Source organism: Nycticebus coucang, chromosome 1, assembly GCF_027406575.1.
Source record: "Nycticebus coucang isolate mNycCou1 chromosome 1, mNycCou1.pri, whole genome shotgun sequence".
NCBI lineage: Eukaryota > Metazoa > Chordata > Mammalia > Primates > Lorisidae > Nycticebus > Nycticebus coucang.
This window is the reverse complement of record NC_069780.1, coordinates 175,990,023-176,011,454: the sequence shown is the minus strand read 5'-3', so window position 1 is coordinate 176,011,454 and position 21,432 is coordinate 175,990,023. Positions and strand designations below refer to the sequence as shown.

Genomic DNA, 21,432 nt, shown 5'->3' with positions numbered 1-21,432 from the left:
ACATTTTTTAGATTGCTATCCAGTAGTTCCCATAGCAAGTAACATTAGAATGCCTTTTCCATTATTGAGTTGTTCCTGATGTCTATTGCACTGAAATACAATCATAGCATTTTATATACTCTTTTAGAATTTCTTTCATAATATTGGATTATTTTTCTTTCTGTTTCAACTGAGAGCCACGTATTTTTCAGGATTATGATATAATTTTACTTAAATACTAGAAAGTTAGACCTCCTCAAAATCTTTCTCTTTGAAAGCTATCTTCTTTGTGAAATATCTGATTCCAGCTGGGTCAGGAAATATACAAGATAAGAGTGGAATATCTTCTACTAGTGTTAAAAAAAGAAGAAAAAAAAAAAAACCTGTACAGTACAGTTTCCAATTGCCAAAGCTTGATTAAGGTGAGCAACAAAGTAAATCAAGTATTATTACATTATAAACCAAAGTTAAAAATAAATGCCCATGGGTCCATGTGAATACCAGTAAGTGCCTAAATAAATAAAGAGAAGAGACAAATCTCCTATACAAAGAATTTTAAATGTTTTAGATGTTACTCTCAAGGAGTTAGAGAATAGACTCTTAGTTTCTTAAATGTGGGCTATGCCTAGTGACTACTTTCCAAACAGAGGATTAGGGAAAGTGAAGACTTGAGCCATTGTTTCAAGATAAACATGATCAGTAGTAAACAATATTGAAAACATATGACCATACACTTCACCTCAGTGTTTTCATTCCCTAAAGCCATAACCATAGTCTGCCCATAAGAAAAACTATCAGGAGGGCGGCGCCTGTGGCTCAGTGAGTAGGGCGCCGGCCCCATATGCCGAGGGTGGCGGGTTCAAACCCAGCCCCGGCCAAACTGCAACAAAAAAATAGCCGGGCGTTGTGGCGGGCGCCTGTAGTCCCAGCTGCTCGGGAGGCTGAGGCAAGAGAATCGCCTAAGCCCAAGAGTTAGAGGTTGCTGTGAGCCGTGTGAGGCCACGGCACTCTACCCGAGGGCGGTACAGTGAGACTCTGTCTCTACAAAAAAAAAAAAAAAAAAAAAAAAAAAAAAGAAAAACTATCAGGAAAAAGCATATGAAAAGATATTATTCAGAACACTGGGTCAGTACACATCAGAATTAAAGTCATCAAAACCAACAAACGAACAAAATTTGTGAAACTCTCACAGCCCAAGAGTAGCCTGAAGACACATGTTAGCTAGATGCAATGTGATTTCCTGGTGGGATTCTAGAACAGAAAACATTAGTGACGATATGATGAAATCCCAATAAAACACGGAGTTTAGCTTATAGTAATGTATTGGCTCATTACTCATGACAATTGTACTAAAGTAACTTGAAATGTTAATGACAGGGAGACTGAGCGTAGTTTCAGTAGGACCTCTTTCTACTACCCTGCAACTTGTCTACAAAACTAAAACTATTTGGAAATGAAATAGTTCATTTAAAAAAATTAGGTTTTATTTTATTTTTCTCTTTTATTTTTTAGATGCAGACAGATATTTTGATAATTGTAAACAATGTGTAATGTTCAATTCAGGGTTAACAGGCGTTTCCAACACCTCAGACATTTACCATTTCTTGGTCTTGTTCATTAACTTCTTGGGGATTCTTTTCTGCATTAATGTTCTATTAAAGTTAATACTTAATGAATGCCCAAAGTGAAGTTTATTAAAACTAAGGCAAGAAAGAAACAGAACGTAAGTATTTTGGTAACCATGAAAGAAAACTGATCAATGGCTCCCATTTCCCTACTACAAAACTGTGATACCATAGGGTATCTTTAGTAAATTCTATACAACATATATAAAACAATAATTCCATTTCACATATATTATTTAAGAAAATACAAAACATGATGGTACTGCCTATTTCATTTTATGTGGGTAGTACAATTCTGATATATAAATCAAATTAAAACAGTGAAATAAAAGACCTTTACAGGGTGAAATATACAAATAAGAAATTTTAAACAAAATATAGGCAAGTAGAAGACAGCAATATAAAGAAATATAATTATCATTACCATTGTGGACTTTCACCAGATCTTCAAATTCAGTTAAAATAAAAGTAATTTAAGGTAATTACTGAGATTAATTCTAAAAGAAGAATAAACATCTCAATAGAGGCGTAAAGTTAAAAATATTTCAAGTTCATTAATAAGTAAAAAACTTAAGCACTGGCATTAAAAGACAGTTCCTTATTCTGATAAAGATATCTTTAAAAACAACCTTAAGGGGTGGTGCCTGTGGCTCAAGGAGTAGGGCGCCGGTCCCATATGCCGGAGGTGGTGGGTTCAAATCCAGCCCCGGCCAAAAAAAAAAAAAAAAAGAAGAACTTAAGAAAAAAAACAACCTTAAGGTACACATACTTCCTAACTGATAATAAAATATTAAACAGTTTATTAGAAATTAAGAACAAAAGAAGAATTTTCTCCATCATATCTTCTTTTCAATTTTGCATTAGGGTCTTTAACAACACAGAAAGACAAGTCAAAGAGATATTTTTCTTCTTTTTTTTGTAGAGACAGAGTCTCACTTTATTGCCCTCGGTAGAGTGCCGTGGCCTCACACAGTTCACAGCAACCTCCAACTCCTGGGCTTAAGCGATTCTCTTGCCTCAGCCTCCCGAGTAGCTGGGACTACAGGCGCCCGCCACAACGCCCGGCTATTTTTTGGTTGCAGTTTGGCCGGGGCAGGGTTTGAACCCACCACCCTCAGTATATGGGGCCGGTGCCTTACCGACTGAGCCACAGGCGCCGCCCCAAAGAGATATTTTTCTCTTGAGCACTAACACTGTGCCTGCCAGACACCGCTGCCTGGATTTGCGTCTTTGTAGCAAGACTCTTGAACCTGCGGCTGCCGGTACTGCCTCTATGTTTTCTCTTTAAATCCACTGTGATAAGAATTCTAGATGCATATCACTGAAATTAAAAACATCGATTATACCTATCATCTCTTTGAAAGTGAAGTTGACAGTCAATTCAAAATTCTTATCGCCGGTGATTTAGTGGCATCTTTTGACAAAGTTGACACATCTCTTCTCTGTGCGTGTTCTTTATTAGTCTTCTGAGACACCTCGAGTTTTTAGTTGTTCTGCAGCTCATGGGATATTTATTCTCTTTTGTTTGTTGTTTTTTTCTTTGTTCTCCCCACACCCTCTATCAGCATGCACAGGTCTTAATGTGAGTTTTTCCCTGAAAATAGACCTACTCCCTCTTTTCTCTCTATACTCATTTTGTTCGATGTCATCTAGTTCCATGACATTAAATACCATCTGTGTGCTGATGATGCCTAAGAAGACCCGGTTTAGAATTCAACACTCCATTTATTTTATAATACCCAAAGTTGAAATCTGGTTCTTTCTCCTAATGCAAATTTTTTTCTAGTTGGTCAGCTTAAAAACCAACACTCTCTAACATTTCTTGTATGTAGCATAATACTCAGAAATTATCTATTGTATCAACTTCAAGCCAGAAGCCAGAGTGAGAATTTTAAAACAATCTTCTGCTTAAACATCCTATAACATCATCCCATTTATTTTAGATTATTGTCAGGATTCATGCAAGACCCTATCATATATTTATTAGTTTCTTATGGCTAGTACAACAAGTCACCACACACTCAGTGAACAAAGCAAAACAAATTTATTTTATTATAGTTCTAAAGATCATAAATCTAAAATCAAGGAGCTTGTATGGTTCCATTCCTTCTGGAGGCTTTGGAAGAAACTTTCCTTTTCCAGCTATCTGCATTTCCTAGGTTGTGGCTCCTTTGTCCACCTTCAAGGTACATAATTCCAGCCCTGGTTCCAAAGTCACATCTCTTTTTTTCTGACATTGACACTCTTGCTTCCCTCTTCCAGGGATCCGTGTCATCACACCAGGATCATCTGTACCCTCCACGCTAATCTCCCCCACATCAACGTCTTTAGTTTAATCACATCTGTGTATCTCTTCTGCCTTTCAAAGTGACATGGTCACAATCCTGGGGATTAGGAGTGGTCCTCTCCGGGAGCCATTATTCTGTGTACCACACCCTACAGTTTCTGGGCCCCCCTTACCTTCCTGACCTCTTCCTCTACCACTTTCCACTTGCTCTGTTTGCTCTGGCCATGTTCACCTCTTTGCTTTCCTCAAATATTCACCAGAATCTCCCAATTTAGAGCATTTGAATAATCAACCTTTTCTTCATAGCAATGATAGCTCATTGAAAATTGGCTGCTTTTTCTACTTGCCTCAAATCTTGCGCTCAAACATCACCTCATGAGGGAGCATCTGCTTCTGCTCCTGCTCTGCCCCGCACTCTAATATTCCTTACCTCGCTTTAACTCTTTTTTTCGGATACCACTCATCATCTTCTAACACACCATTAACCAGAAATATATTTCTTACATGTATTCTTAATTTCTTACAGTTCAAATATGAGCTCCATGAAGACAGGATGTTTGCATTCTATTCAGTGACGTGACCTGGTGACCTAGAGGTGAAGTAACTGGTGCTCCACACCTGTTATGGGTTTTGGAATGTTGCAACCTCTAGGAAAGGAACAGATGAGCTGAAGAAAACTTTCCAAAACACTTGAAAGGAAGCTTAAGTAAGATCAAAGATTGCTGTTATTTAAGGAAATATAAATTAAAACCACCAGTTTTTTAAAAAAAATTCTAAAATTATAAAGTTTGGTTGATAGCAACTCATAACAGGAACTCATATACTGCTGGTGAAAGTATGCGTTAGGTAAAATACAGGAAGTTAATAGGGCAATTTGTAGGAAAATGAATGTTATGCACACATTATAGATTTTTCCCCAATTTTATGTACTTTATTTTTTTCATAGCTATGTACATTAATGCAATCATTATGTTCTGGTTTTATGTACAATTTGAAATATTTTCATCAAACCGATTAACATAGCCTTCACGGCATTTTCTTAGATATTGTGTTAAGACATTTATATTCTACATTTAGTAAATTTCACATGTACCCTTGTAAGATGCATCCTTGTAAGATGTACTTTAAAGATAATATACATAAGTATCAGGAGGTAATGTTCATAGAAGCATTATTAGTCATAATCAAAGCCAAGGGAGGGGGCAATGTCATATATTTACTATTGATAGGATGTATAACCAAGTTCAAACAGATTTATATAAAAATATACTCTACACAACAACATTTTTGAAAGGAAGAAAGAAAAAAGAATATCTGAACTCTGATTATACTCATTAATTTTAGCAACAGGCAAATTTCTAGTATTTTATTTGGAAGTCTACATTCCTAAAGTGTAAACGGTAAAGAATTCCAGACATTATTATCACAGAATAAAGCTTATTGTCACCTGTAGAAAGGAAAAATGGTATTGCTATTAATATGCCACCTAGATAGATTCTTAGTGGCTAGAAATTTTCCATTTCTGGGACTGAGAAGTGGTTACTCCACTTGATGTATATGTATTGAAGTGCATATATGTGGGGTTTTTTGCAAATTTCAGTGTGCACTATATTTAAGAATTAAAAATAATTAAAGGTCATTTAACATGGAGAATTTATAGATCAAAAGGAAAAAATACCATGTTAATAAAGATATAAACACACACTAAGGCCCCACCCTCCTCCCTCCATTAGTGTGTGTCACACTCTATGGGGGCAAGACATGATTGCAAGAGGGACTTTACCTAACAATTGCAATCAGTGTAACTGGCTTATTGTACCCTCAATGAATCCCCAACAATTAAAAAAAAAAAGAAAATGAAAAAAAAATAAATAAAAATAAAGATATAAACACTTTTTAAAAATGCAAAATGGCCAGAGGCAGTGACTCATGCCTGTAATCCTAACACTTAGGGAAGCTGAGGTGACTGGATCTCCTGAGCTCAGGAGTACGAGACCAGCCTGAGCAAGAGCCAGACGCCATCTCTACTAAAAATTGAAAAAATTAGCCAGACTTTGTGACAGGAGGCCATGTCCACAGAACTCATCTCTAATAAAATTTGAAAAAGCTAGCTGGGAGATGTGACAGGACTCTGGATGTCAGCTACTGAGGAGGTGAGGCAAAAGGATCACCTGAGCCGAAGAGTTTGAGGTTGCTGTAAGCTGTGATGCCACAACATTCTACCCAGGGAGACAGAATGAGACTCTGTCTTAAATAAATAAAATGCAAAATGATTTAAACATATGAAGAATGCTTATGCTCAATAATAAGTTAAATAAAATCTCACTCATAAATGTTTTCATATATAAGGTTAAAATATGCACATTATAATACAGAGATCTGATATAGTTATAGAGAAACCGTTGCCTTCATAGATTGCTGTTGGTTTAAATTGAAGCGGCCTCCCTGGGGGCTAATTTAGCAGTCCCTATTGAAGTCTAAAATTTTTAAGACACTGTTTCAGCATTTCCCTTACAATCCTATGTCCTAAAGATTTACCAGCACTGTATGAAATAGCACCTGTCATACTGCTATATTGGCAAATGTTTTTAAGAACTAAATTTCGGGTATTTGCGAAACTTGGTAAATGTAGAATGTAAATGTTTTGGTACAGTAACTGAGATAACGCCGGAAAGGCTATGTTAACCATTGTGATAAAAATGTGTCAAATGGTCTATGAAGTGAGTGTATGATGCCCCATGATCATATCAATGTATACAGTTATGATTTAATAAAAAAAATTAAAAAAAGAAAAACAAATATTTCAAACAACAACAACAAAAAAAAAAGAACTAAATTTCCTTCCCAAGTAAAATTGGTGAAACAAATTATGGTAAGGCAATTAGAAAGAATTCTATTCAGCTACCAGGGGGGAAAATGAAAAATATATTTATGTATTGAAAAAAAATGATCCCCAGGTTATATTTTTAAGTTAAAAAAAATCAAGAAAAACAACAACAACACAGATTAGGCTGCGCACAGTGGCTCAATCCTGTAATCTTAGAACTTTGGGAGCTGAGGCAAGAGAATTTCTTTTTTTTTTTTTTTTTTTTTTTTTTTTTGTAGAGACAGAGTCTCACTTTATGGCCCTCGGTAGAGTGCCGTGGCCTCACACAGCTCACAGCAAAGGCAAGAGAATTTCTTGAAGCTGTATTTCTGGACAAGTCTGAGCAAGACTTGTGGACTTCCATCTCCACAAAAAAGTTCAAAAATTAACTGGGTGAGCACATATAGTCCCAGCTACTTGGAAGACTGAGGTAGATATATTGCTCAGTGAGCTCTGATGATGTCATTGAACTCTAGCCTGGACCACCGAGCAAGACTGTGTCTCAAAAAAAAAAAAAAAAGGAGATTATATTAATGTTTCATGATGTACACTGCCATGTTTGTAAAAAGAGATCACACACATGTTTACCCAGCTCTAGAATTTTTCTTGGAATGTAAACAAAAACACTAGAAAATGTGAAGAACTATTTTAGGTACAGAATTATGTGTGCCTTTAAGGCTCATGGTGGGAATATTAGTTTTATCGATATCCATCTACTTCCTTTTAAAAAGTGTATGCATTTTCGGCTCAGTGCCTGAAGCTCAGTGGCTAGGGCACAGGCCACATACACCGGAGTTGGTTCAAACCCAGCCCTGGCCCATTTAGCCCATTGTTGCTAAACAACAATGATGACTACAACAAAAAAATAGCCGGGTTTTGTGGTGGGCATCTGTAGTTCCAGCTACAGGAGGCTGAGGCAAGAGAATCTCTTAAGCCCAAGAGTTTGAGGTTGCTGTGAGCTGTGACACCACAGCACTCTACTGAGAGCGACATAGTGAGACTCTGTCTCAAAAAAAAAAAAATGTATACATTGTGATTCCAAATATAAATTAATTAATAAATACATAATGGGTACATAAATTAATTGGAGTTTTCTATAAAATAGTTACAATATTCTGTTATCTATGCAATGTCAGTTCCATACTCAATCAGAAAAGAAAATCAGCTTTTTTAGCTACATAGCACCTCTTAATTTATTTGGTGTGGTACCCTCACATAATATTAATGAGAATGTTATTAATAGTAACTCTACAATGAAGTATAATGTTGAATTAGTATACTCTCTGGAGTTGTACAATGAGGTTTAGAATCCCATCCCTAAAACTTCCTAGATTAGTATCACAGAAAACTTACTTGGACAACAGAGATATATTTTTTCTTATTTGTAAATGAAAGATAATTGAAATTAATTCAGGAGGTTATTAGAAAATTAAGTAAAATACAATTTATAGATATCATAATCAAGGTATGTCAAGAGGTTTCAGAATATTATATATTTCATTATTTCTCACAAAATAATCTTTGTGGTAGCGTTTACAATACTATTTTGCTTTCAGAAAAATGTCAAATATTGATAGAAGTGTTTTTAGAAATTGGTTTTTCTTGTTGGTGATTTAAATTAGCATGCTTTCTTATTTAGTGATTATGAATAACGCTGGTTATCAGTTTACTACTGATCTTTTAATTCTAATTTTTAACAAAATTGTGAGCTCATTTGATGTTCACATTCCCATCCTCTCTTTCTGTCCATATTACAGTATTACAACTGTGGTTCTTCCTCATTTCAAATGTATCTCCCTCTTCAGTTACTTCATCTTAATAATATGCCTTTGAGTAACTGACATAAAGCTACTTCCAGGCTAACCCAAATCCATCTGACTCTCATTGGCCTCAGATTATTAGAATGACTCCTGTTTGGCTCTGCACTGCTCTCCAAATGGCTCCACCTATCTCCTTGATCCATTCGCATCACCCAACACAATAGTCATCAGTTCTTTGGAACTTTTTTCTCCTTTTTGTTAAAGAGTCCTAGGGCCCCCTCCATATCCTCCCCCCTACTAAAGACACTCATTTCTTCTTGGGGGTTCTCTGCCTCTAGGAGTAAACATAAACTTGTTGTTTCTCTTCATTGTGTCCTTTCAAAAGCTCAACTACCACAGATACAGAAGCTCAGTTTCCACTCATAATTCACAACTCCATACTTCTACTTTGATGAACTGTCTTGATTCAGGTCAATCAAGATTCTAATCTAAGATTAGATTTGGTCCAAAGCCTACAATGCTGGTTTGTGAACAGCAACGGAGGAGTGTCAAGGAAAATTAAAAAAAAAAAACAAGACAAAAAACTGTAGGGATCTCAAGATATTTTTATATGCTTTGAAGTAACACTACTGATTTCTAAATATATGATGATTAAGTATTAGCTAACCAGGGGCCAAATATGAACTTTTCTTTAGAATAATTGATACAATAATATACATTCAGTAGCTCCATTTCCTACTTGATGATACAATTCTAATCCTGAGCTAGGATTTAACCTTTTCATTTAAAGTTCTAAATATAATAGCTTTATGTAATCTACAAATGCATAAAACATTTTAAATATGATATTAGTGAAAAAAATGCTAAAAAAGGAATATGAAATTTACATAAAATTGCCTATTTTGAATTAGGACTCTAAGGAGAAAACCAAAGGTTTGTAGATATGTTACATTCCAAAAAATTACTCCACTCTCTTCTCAATTGTAGTCTAAAATAAAGCTTCTCTTTATTTTAATTCTTAGTTAACATTACCAGGAGTTGTGAAATGATTACATGTTTAGAAACATAATAATAATGATGACATAAGAAAACGATAAAATAATCTATCTTGTTTAATAAAACGATGTAGAAGTTTGAAAACATTAAATTAATATCTAGGAATTTGCTTTAGGATATATATTAAAATGCTCTTTCCTATTTATGGGTTCATATGAAACAACTGAGAATTTAAATGTATGAACATATAACAAGGATAACGCATTGATGACCAAACACAGTAGCATAGCTCCCTAGTTCTCATTTTCTTTATCTTGAAGGACGTTATTCTCCAGAATAATGTGTACAAAATGTAACTGAACATGTCATTATATTTGCTCCTAAGAAAAAAAATGAGAGGACTCTGGTAGGAATTCGTAATACCATAATAATAATTAGTCAGACTTCACTGCCATTGTACATGCACCGGTAATTATTAAATTTGATTGAGATACTTTTTTTGCAGAGAAAATTTATGTGATACTTAATGCATTTTCATTTACAGAGATTTCTCGCAAGCTTTTGCTGAAAGTCATTGACTCAATTTTCACATAATCTTCAATTAGGTGACTATATCAGTTTAAAGTTCTTTATTCTTAAAGTGATTACTTAAATTGTAGATTTAAATCTTTCCATTTGAATATTTTCAAATCACAAATTTTTTCAAAATTTATGATGAAAAATTTTGAGTGCAGAATGAATGCACTCAAGATCTTTCTGAATACTACTTCTTGTTAAAATATTCTAGTGAGATTAAAAGGTATAAGTATATTTTCTCTCTCTAACAGCCAGTGAAAATATTATTGCAATGAGAGACACATACATGGTAAATATTTTGAGAATTGGAAATAAAGACATATTCTGCCCAGATAACATTATCAGGGTTCTGCAGGGCATACCCCTATTCAAAAATGCTTTAATTTACCTCTGACATGAAGTCCCTGCTGACCCTAATGCAGGTTTTCTATTTTTGTGTGGTCTTTACATATCAGGAAAATAAATTTTGGATATTTCCAAACGTCCCCTTATCAGGAAGAGATTCATAATCATTTACTGCAGAAAAAGTTTCTGCTGATGTCTATCACATCATCGTGATTTATTTTCTTCCAGAACTTGTTCTAACTATAATTACCCAATGCCTTGATCTTATTAATTCTCCATGCATTCTATGCCTTCAAATGACAGGGCTCATATAGAAAGTAACTGTGTCTTGACACCCACATCCCGTCACTAAAAGCGGGTCTAGGTTTAGGGAGCAGCTAGATGCATTTTATGACAGTCCTTTTGGTCATGTTTGCATCATCAAAAAATAAGATAAAAGTTACCTGATAATTTTCAGCCTCAAGAACAGTCTCTTACCAGTTATTAAAATGTCTAAGAGAGTGTTTTCTATTATTGAACTATTATATAACACAAACACTGTGCACTAGAAATCTCTTTCACCCTAGGAAATCTGCACCCTAGGACAGGTCAGGACAGCCCGGTCTCTTAGTTCCATCTACCCCACCTTCATCTGTGGCCAGATTGGCCTTGACTGCACTCCTATTATTAAGGATAAAAAGGACAAGGCCAATGTCGTAGTCAAAATTTCTATTTACAGGCATTACTGAAGGTTAAATTTGAGTTATTCTCCCATGGATCACTCGTTTACATTTTCTGGTTTATCCTTTCCCCAGAAATTATTAATTATTACTCTTTATGAGGTATTGAACATTAAAAAAACCTTCCAAAGAAATAAACAGACAAAAAATGAAAGCATGATTTTTGACTTCCTAAGTCTTAACATTCAATAATATCATTTAATTTAACACAAATTCCCAAACTGTCGTATCATCTTTATTTACAAGTGCTTCAGAAATGGAATATGGGTGATTTGGCATCTACTGTTGTGTTCTTAGTTTTGGGGTCTGTGCTGTACCTGAGACAAAAAAGACTGATGGCTTCCTATTATCCTTCTTTATTTTTATTCTCTCTCCTAAAGGCAGACATTTTACGATTAGAGAAATTATATTTTCAACTTTGTATACTTAATATAAGAGTAGTACTTAGAAAGCCCTCCCGGTATCCATTGTGATAATGAATCAATACTTCATTCAGAGCGGGCATTTAGAGTTCACAAAAATACAAAGGATGGTCCAGAGGCTGGTATCACATACGTGTATGTCTTAAGACAAGACAAAAGAGGGGCAGGTTTCCGGCAGGTTTTGTTCCTGTGAGAACAAAACACCAATGGTAAAACCCTAAAAGGAAGAAACATATATATATATATACTCGAGAGCACATTCCCGGAAGTAAGTACCCATGTAATAAAATTAAGATGAGTCATTTAGGAAAAGGCAGGGGACTCTAAAACCCTAAGGTGTTGGACAGGGTTTCTTAATCTCTGCACTGTTGATATTGACAACTGAAAAATTCTGCAGGAGCCCGTCCCATGCATGGTAGGATGTGTAGCAATGTCTCAGGCCAGTACCAACTCATGTCAGTAGCATCACCCTCCTCTTACACACATCAAGTTACCAATTCCAAAAATTCCTCCAGATGTAGATTTAGAACCACTCATCCAGCCTATTTTAAGCTCATCACACTTATCCAGGAGATGTAAGCAAATGAGAAAGTCCTGAAGGTACAGGGTTGAGACAGACTGTCAAAATATATGACTCATTCCATCATTTTCAACTATGGGAGAGTTTAGAGTCAGAAAGTGTGAATTAAAATATTTAAAAGTCAAGTGACTGTGTAAACAAAAGCAGCTGTTTCAAAGTTGAAGAAGCTTATTAGGAGAAGGGAGGATGTTTCTATTGGCTACTTGACATGAAGGATGAGTGTTCATCCTGGGTTATGTATGTTTATGGAAGAACAAAACCTTGATAGGCTATCAGGGTGGATGTAGCTTACTGGGGCTCATGGTTAGAAGGAAATCTGAGAGAACCATCAGAAAAAAAAAAAAAAACTATAAATACCAACAGGACTCTTAATCTGCTAAATTGGAAAGCAATCTTTATTGTTCTAGTGCTCTGAAGACATCAGTTCTTCAAGGCAAAGGGATAAAAGTTAAGAAATAATTGAATATGGTTCCTGTTTTTAAAAATGCTAAACAACTGATAACTAGACAAGACTCACCAACAAAAATTCACACATTTATATGCCAATATATTCTGTTTAGAGAAGTTTGTTAATGAGGTATTATTACTTGGGGATGGCCTGGAAGTCCCCCAGATATCTAATAATGTCCTGTTTTGTTTTTTTTTAATTATGTAAAGGAAATGTAGATAAGTACTATAATTATTAAAATATATATAGATAACTATGCTTGTACTTCATGGAATGAATTCTTTTACTATACTGACTCAGAATTAGATTTACGATTACCCCTTTATGTTATTCATTCTTTTTGTGTTTGGGGACTTTCTTCAATTTCTGAATTTAATTTAAGTTTATTTTTTAAAATGATTTTAATCCACTGAGACTAATTATTACATAAAATGCAGACAAAGTTTGTGCAATAAACAAAATTAGTAATTGGCTTAGAACTGTATATTCCTTATAATTAAAAGTAAATTCAGATATAGAGTTTGATGTCTTTATTTCTTTTAGGTGTGAATTTATGAAAGACAGGAAATTGAAAATTATTTTTTCTATACAACTGAATCAAGAGTGAGGAAACTATGATCAGAAACTTCATGAAAAAATACTTAACTAAAGAAAAATAAGAGTTTACAATCATGGCTATGGTATAATCTTAAATTTGGAAACTTGCATAGAAGGTTATAAAGGGAACATAGTTCAAAAGTAAACTTTTTGTATTTGAACATTAGAATCCTTTGCTTTGAAAAGAAGATGAAGAGAAGGGAGCAAATACGTAAGATATTTCTATGTATTCCTATAAATTTCTGTATGTAGAAATGTCTCAATATCAGAGTATGATTAGCTCATGGAAAAGAAAAGAAGCCCTCCTGCCAGATAATGTTTGTTTACAACGTTTTTGACTTAATGATTTAGAGGAAAAGGAAAATGTTTCTCGGTATTGAAATTTGAGCAAAGAAATGCTTTCAGTTCATTATGGCGAACTTGTTTCATAATTAAATAAAAGAATCACAGCAGTGACAATTTAACCCCTGAGTTTTGTTTCTCTCTTTCTCTATTTCTTCTTCTTTTTTTTTTCTAAATGGGTTTTAACATATACATATACTTCACATTTATAATATAATGATATTAAAAACAAATATATATATATATATATGGAGAGAGAGAGAGATAAGTCCCTGACATTATCACGCTCTTTGATTTCTTAGATGAGAAAATGAAGTCACTTAACCACAGGGGGAGAAATCGTGGCAGAAACAATGTCACATCCTAGGTTTTCTGATTGCCAGTTACTTGTTTTCTTAAGCTTCCCTCTGCTTTAAACCTAAAAACCTAATCACGAGTTTTCCCTCTGCTTTAACCTCATAAGCTGTAATGGGTTTTTATCTGAGCTATTATATGCATCCATTTCTTCTAGTATCTTATTAAAAAGTACTTTGGGTATAGTTTTATATTTCTCTCTCCACACATGTGGTTTCTAGTGTTGCCCTCATCCCACCAGTGTAATTCCCTCCACTGCTCCCTATTCTGGGCTCCCAAAACACTCCCCACTACAGTGGCCTTTCTCTCCCCACATGTCTGGTGATGGGAACACACATTACTCCTATGGCTACACCAGCCACCAGGCATTGAAACACTTAGCAATAACATCACATGCCTACTGTAAGAGAAGGAAAAATTTCTGAAGGTAAGAATTTACTATGTAGTAAAACTAATTATAAATAGGGCGGTGCCTGTGGCTCAATGAGTAGGGCATCCACCCCATAAACTGAGGGTGGTAGGTTCGAACCCGGCCCCTGCCAAACTGCAACAAAAAAATAGCCGGGCATTGTGCCCGGCGCCTGTTGTCCCAGCTACTCAGGAGGCCGAGGCAAGAGAATCGCCTAAGCCCAAGAGCTGGCAGTTGCTGTGAGCTGTGACCGCCACAGCTCTCTACTGAGCGCAACAAAGTGAAACTCTGTCTCTTAAAAAAAAAAAATAATTATTAATAATAGTAGAGGCAATATGCAGCAGATTTTAAGTATTTTATATTTCAAGAAGAAAATACATCGTTGCCTACACTTATATTCACTATATGTTTATTTAAATATTGTATGTTGAATATTGCCCTTTTGGCATATACAAATCTGCATGTTTATATCTAAAGTGAGATTTTTTATTATATAAGTAATCAATACCATATGATGCAAATAATAAGTAATTAATACAATATTACCTTAGAGGCAAGAAATCAAAACACTTATTTCACAGATCATGACATGAATAAACAATAGAAACTACAAAATGGATTTGGAATATAAGCTAAAAAATAGACACTGGCTATTAAGAGCAAACGAGAAGTAATGTGAGAGCAACAGCTTCTAATAATTTTCCGGAGCTCTGGTAGTTCAGCACGGTCTACACAGAAAGCAACAGGTGAACGCATTTCCATTAATTCCTCGTGCCCATGCGCAGTAAAAAGTTTTCTACTTTGCTTTTATAAAGCAGAAAGCAGGCAGAGAATGAGAATTGTATATCCAGGTTTACATATCTTAAGTTTACCAGCTTTAATGGTCCATAGTGATTTAAAATTCTGGACTGTATTTTTCTGCCCGAGAGCCAAGTGGCACCAGATGGCTGAGGGAATTCAATTCAATATGACTTGGTTTAATTCAATCAGCTAAATATTTCTTCTCTTGTTTAAGAGATAGAGATATGAAACACAGTTCTTGAGTTCACGTGTTGATTTTTTTTTTTTTTTTTTTTGCGGTTTTTGGCTGGGGCTGGGTTTGAACCCACCACCTCCGACATATGGGGCTGGTGCCCTACTCCTTTGAGCCACAGGTGCCACCCAAGTGTTGATATTTTTAAAAGAGAAAAATATAAAAAAGTAAATTAGAAATAGGTTGGCTATTATTTGCAAGTATATAATACAACAATTACTGAATTTTTCCAACATTTGCTAAATCTTACAAGGGTACATGTGAAACTTAGTAAATGTAGAATATAAATGTCTTTTTTTTATTAAATCATAGCTGTACATTGATATGACCATGGGGCATTACACACTAGCTTCATAAACCGTTGATACATTTTCATCACACAGGTTGACATAGCCTTCCTGGTGTTTTTCAGTTATTGGGCTAAGACACTTACATTCTACATTTACTAAGTTTCACATATAAATGTCTTAACACAGTAACTAAGAAAACGCCAGCAAGGCTATGTTAACCAGTGTGATGAAAATGTGTCAAACGGTCTATAAAACCAGTGTATGGTGCCCCATGATCGCATTAATGTACACAGCTATGATTTAATAAGAAAACATAAATAAATAAATAAGAACTAGATAAAGGGAAATAGCTGCAAATAATTGAATTAACTGCTATGTCTAGGAAGAACCAAAGCTAACAATTTACTTTATAGTTTCTATAACCCAGATTTGTGTTATTAAATTTTATGTGGTTAGTTTCATAAACTAAAAGTTGCCTGTTGGAGCAACCCCCCCAAAATTGACCTTCACTTTGTGTTCCCAGGCCTTCAAGCAAGAGACCAGTGAGAAGTCTGCTGTTTTGTGTTTTCTGGTGAGATTGCTTAGGTTGGTGTTTCTTTTCCTTCTCTTTCCAGTCAGTAAGATATTTAATCTTTAATGTTAACTTTCTCATTTTACCAGATGTTTTAAAAAGATTGAAATGATTTAAGTATGACAAAATATATCAAAACGTTTTAAACTCTTTGAAAATATAGTCTCTCAAAAATAGATTGTCTTAGAACACAGAAACTTTTTGCACAATTTGAATTTTTGAATGAAGCAGTCAGAGTTCATGCAAAAGTCACCCACACAGTAATGAACCCACCTCGATTTCATATTGTTAATGTGATGAACTTACATGGAACTGTATCTGTTTTCTCATTGTTACTGTGCTCAATTTCCTTCTCTTTTATATATTCCCACACACTGTCTATAAAAATAGTAACACTATTCAAATTAATTTCTTCTTAAGTTCTCAAGTTGACTAAGGCATTCTCTAGCATCGATAAGGAAAATTTGAATTTAATATAACCTAGAATATAAAGGCATTCACTGTTACTTGCGTATTTCACATCTCATTTCATTCCCAACCACAACTAATTCCCACCAACTTTATAATAGCATAGAATGAAAACTCCTCTGTCCATCTCATAATGTGCTTAAGTAAACTATTTTTTACCTGCTAATCTTCCTATTTAATTTTCCTTTATACAAATGCACCCATAGTGTGACTTAAGAAAAGTAAACAACACTCATATCTGGAATAATGTATCTTAAAACTGAACAATGTTTTGGCCCTTTGGTGACTTTTAAAAAAAAATGACATTTACTTTCCTATTCCTCAGAAGATTGAACAATTGTTATTTACATTTTTATTTAATGAAACTCTGTTGCCCAGGCTAGAATGCAGTGGCATCATCATAGCTCACTGCAACCTCAAATTTCAGGGCTCACTTGATCCTCCTATCTCAGCCCACGCCCCATGTAGCTGACACTACAGTCACATGCCACCATGGCCAGTTATTTTTCTGGGGAAAAAAAAAAAAAACAAAAACTTTTTATGGAGATGATGTCTCCTTGTGTTGCCCAGACTGGTCTAAACTCTTGGCCTCAAGTGATCTCATCTCGGTCCCCACAGTGCTGGGATTACTGCTGTGAGGCACCTAGCCCAGAAGTGACTTTTAGTTATATCTTTTCTTCCTCTCTGAAGTCAACACAAATGTAAAAATCACACACACACACACACGCACACGCACACACACACTCTCTCATTTAAACGACTATATTGACGTACATTTTCCTCACTATCACTGCTTTCTAACTAAAAATTCCAAAATTGAAGTTTTTAGTACCACTTTAATCCATCAGTTATTTGGCAAAATTATTTCCAGTAAATGAAGTTCTGCATTTGTCATGTTATATTCATTCCACAGATTTTTCAAATTAGAATTTATATTCCATAATCGAAAATGCTGTAGGGATAGTTAGTAAATTAAATTTATAAAAGTGATAGACGTGATAATTACAAATTTTCCCCAGTGAAACCAAACACATAAAGAATATAGATAATTGCCATTTCTGTACAGACTTACCTTGCCTACATACTGATAATCAGATCCTGTATATTCCTCCAGTAAGAAAAACTGATTCCACATCCAACCACGTTTTTGACGATGCAGAATTTTGGCATCACTCTTTGATACACGTGTACTTAAAATTCTTTGCTGTGGCACCGGAGTCCTTCTAAACATGATCTCTGGAGAGCAGAAATGCGGCAGGCATACCCAGAGAAGGAACAGTAGCAAAAATTGATATATTGTCATAGTTCACTTCTGGACAAAACCCGCTGTGGATGAAGAGAAAGTCGTCCTATTTTTCTGGGTTGGATTTTATTCTTTCAACTGGTTTCCAACATTTCATCAATGTTCTGTGTATGTTTCCAAAGCTTCAAAACAAAAACAAACAATAATCAGTTGACAACATTAAGAATATTACCTGTCACTATAAATAAGTGTTAAATAACAGTAAACAAAAATGTTTCTTTTCTCTAATTTTCAAGAAATTATGATTAGTTTTGTGAACCACGTCCAGTGACATGTCTAGACTTGATAAAAAGAGAATTAGAGATAATTTCTTTCAGACAAATTCTAAAGAAGGGCCATTATTATGCTTTTCTCTTTTTCTTTTGGCACTCACACAGTTTTTAGGAATTATAATTCTGATAAACAGTGGAGATGCAGTTCATTGTGCATGTCAATTTTTCCAGAGTAATTTAACATAAATTAAAACTTTGAAAACAAAATGGTATGCACATGAACTACAGGAATCATGCATTCTGTTTTGCAATGAAATAATCTTTCAATGTTTTTTAAATAATGTCACAGTTTCTACATATTTCTACTCAGAGTTAAAAGTAAAGGCAAAACCAAATCACAACAAACAAATAAACACCAGGAGCGCCTCCTATGGAAGGCCTCTCCTCTTTTCTCTCTCAGGTTGGACTGTGGAACCCAGCGAATTTCCTATAGTAGAAAAAAACAATTCCTCCTGCCGTGAAGTAATTTAGAATAGAAATCATAGCAGTGAGTAGGAGGAGGGGATCATGTTGTCGTCCCCACCTCGGAAACACTCACACCATCTGTCCACCTCTAACTATGTCCCCAGTCACTACCCTGGTCTAGAACTCCTTGACACCCCGGTCTCACTGAAGCAAGAGCCTCTTGACAGTTCTCTGCCCCTTTCGTCACTACTTTCTCAACAGAATTCCCAAAGGAATCCTATGAAACTATGTCAGATCATGTCACTTCCCTGATGAAACATGTCCATGGCTTCTCATTGCATTTTAAGTAAAAACCCAAGACTACCAAACAATGCTGTCCTCAATTTCATGCCTCCCACCTCCCTCTCTGACCTGTTTTCACTTCAACCCCCCAAACTGGCTCCTCTCCAGCCCCAGGGCCTTTCTTGCTTCACAGGGCACTGCATATCACTCGCTCCTTTCCTCACCCAGGAGCTTTCTACTGATCTCCTCTGCCTAGAATTCTTTTCTGACAGATATTCACTTTGCTAGATCGTCTTCTTCTCAGACCTTTCATTGAAATATTCCTTGACATTTCATATATCTCATTATGTCCTACATATATTTTATTTACTTATCATGTATATATCCTATAATCTCATGTACAAAGGAAATATTTCTATTTTTTACTAATATATTCACAGTGCCTATAACGAACTATTTCACATAATAAATGCTCAATAAACAGCTTAAATGAATAAATTAAACATAAGCTGATACAAAATACTTGACTTTTAGTAAGTACCTCCTCTGTATTGTTAATCCCAGGCATTTACTTGTAAATACACATTTTAAAATCATAGGTATGTTTATATTACTTGCTCATATTACTGTTAATTATCATTTTGATTTGAATTTTTTGTGTGGGCTGTATTTTGTTTTCCAATAAACATGGATTTTATTTCACTAGATGATAAAAATTCATTGTACACAGTGGTTTGGGGACCCGAAGAACTGACTTTTACTGCTCTAACATGGCAATGCATTTTAAGTGCTCTGCCATTCACATTTATGCTTTCATCTTCAATTATTTGTTAGTTGTCTATTTACTTGTTTTTCTTCATTATTAGGAAGATTTGAAGGTTAATACAAATGTGCCACAGAAGTAAGATTAATGGTGAAGCCGTTTCTCCCTTGAGTGTATCAAATAACGGTAGAGCCTGCCCAGCACAGGAAGACATGACAGATACAGATTGCTTTAAAAGATGCTCTATAATTCTCAGAGTTTAGAGATTACCAGGTAAATAAAACGGCCTTATATCACAATGCACTGAACTTACAGAAACTCAAATTGATTATATTCCAAGCACTGTGATCATTTACCTATATATTTTGTTTCTGTTTTTGTTTTCTAATGTAGGAGAACATGCCAAATGGTATTTTCCTAAGTGGCAAGAAGAATTTGTATAGCTGAGATTTTTTTCCTCCCTTCCACAAAAGAAACTTACTATAGCAACAACCATCTTCATTTTATTTTTCTTTCTTCATTAAAAAAAAACAACTGTCTGTATTGATGATCATCTTCAATAAATTACAGCCTTACCTATAATGTTAAAACCCTAAACATCAATATTTTGGGAAGGAGTAGGTGGGAAGTATATCTATAAATGTTAGTTTGAGACCAACATAATGCATGAGATCATTTTCTTTGTATTTACCCTAGTTTTAATTATTTAATGAAAAATTTCCTAAAGAATTCAAAGTCAAATGCATTATTGATACTGATATAAGATAATTAAAATACATTTTACATAAAACTATAGTATTCAACAAAAGCATTTCAAATAAGAACATAATGAAATTTGTCATTATAAATATAAATTTATATTATAAACATATTTATATTATAAAAATAAAATTGTATGAAATATCCCAACATTTAAGTGGTCCATAGTTAATTCTTCCTAGGTATATGTTCTATGTAGCTAAGAGCCTGTATGATAGTCAAAACATTTTACCTTTATTATAAATCCCACAAATAATCTCCCTTTTTGTAAGCAGACACAAATATGTATCTTTGACATTTCTATTTGACCAAGTATACAGCTCTTACATGGTCAGTCAGTAGCATGACTGCTTTTGTTTCTTTCCTAATTGCTTTCAGCGCTCTTATTTTTCCCCTATTCAACACGCCACCACATCATTTTAAATGATCGTCCTTTCATGAAAACATCATACATTATCTCCTCACAGGTCTTCTTAACCCCAGTCTTTCTTCAAATATCTCCTGCTGGGTGTTAGCTAAATTACTTTTCCAAACCCCTCTTGTCCAAGGCTCAAATCGATTAAAATATTTGAACATGTCTAGTACAGGAAAATAACATCTAAACTTTATATAATACTTTATTTCAGTATCTGGAACCAGATAATTTTTAAAATATTTTTTCACATGTCTAGTTATTCTTTATTTTAACTTGATAATGTCTACTGTGTATTAACTACTTCCCCACTAATACATAATACTGAATAATTTCCAGGTGCTTACACCTCACCAAATTTCCATCACTAGTGAACATCACATTGCTATGTGCATAGAAGTGTATCAGTAAATGTTGTTTTAAATAAGTCATTAATATGCTTATGAATATGCTTTTTGAATATGTTGGACTATTTATGATGAAAAATAAAATCTAAATTTTATAGTCTAAAAATATTATTTGAGGGAGCTGTTGTACTTATTAACAGAACTTTAATTAAAAGGAACCGA

General features: G+C 34.6%; 1 protein-coding gene across 1 annotated transcript in view; it reads right to left on the bottom strand.

Annotated features, from left to right (window-relative positions):
• Positions 1 to 21,432, bottom strand: part of CDH10 (cadherin 10) — a 157,119-nt gene that overhangs the window by 83,208 nt on the left and 52,479 nt on the right. The window contains exon 2 of the mRNA XM_053596532.1: positions 17,740 to 18,092. Coding sequence (XP_053452507.1) covers positions 17,740 to 17,970 — 231 coding nt within the window. The 5' untranslated portion in view covers positions 17,971 to 18,092. The remainder of the gene's footprint in view (positions 1 to 17,739; positions 18,093 to 21,432) is intronic.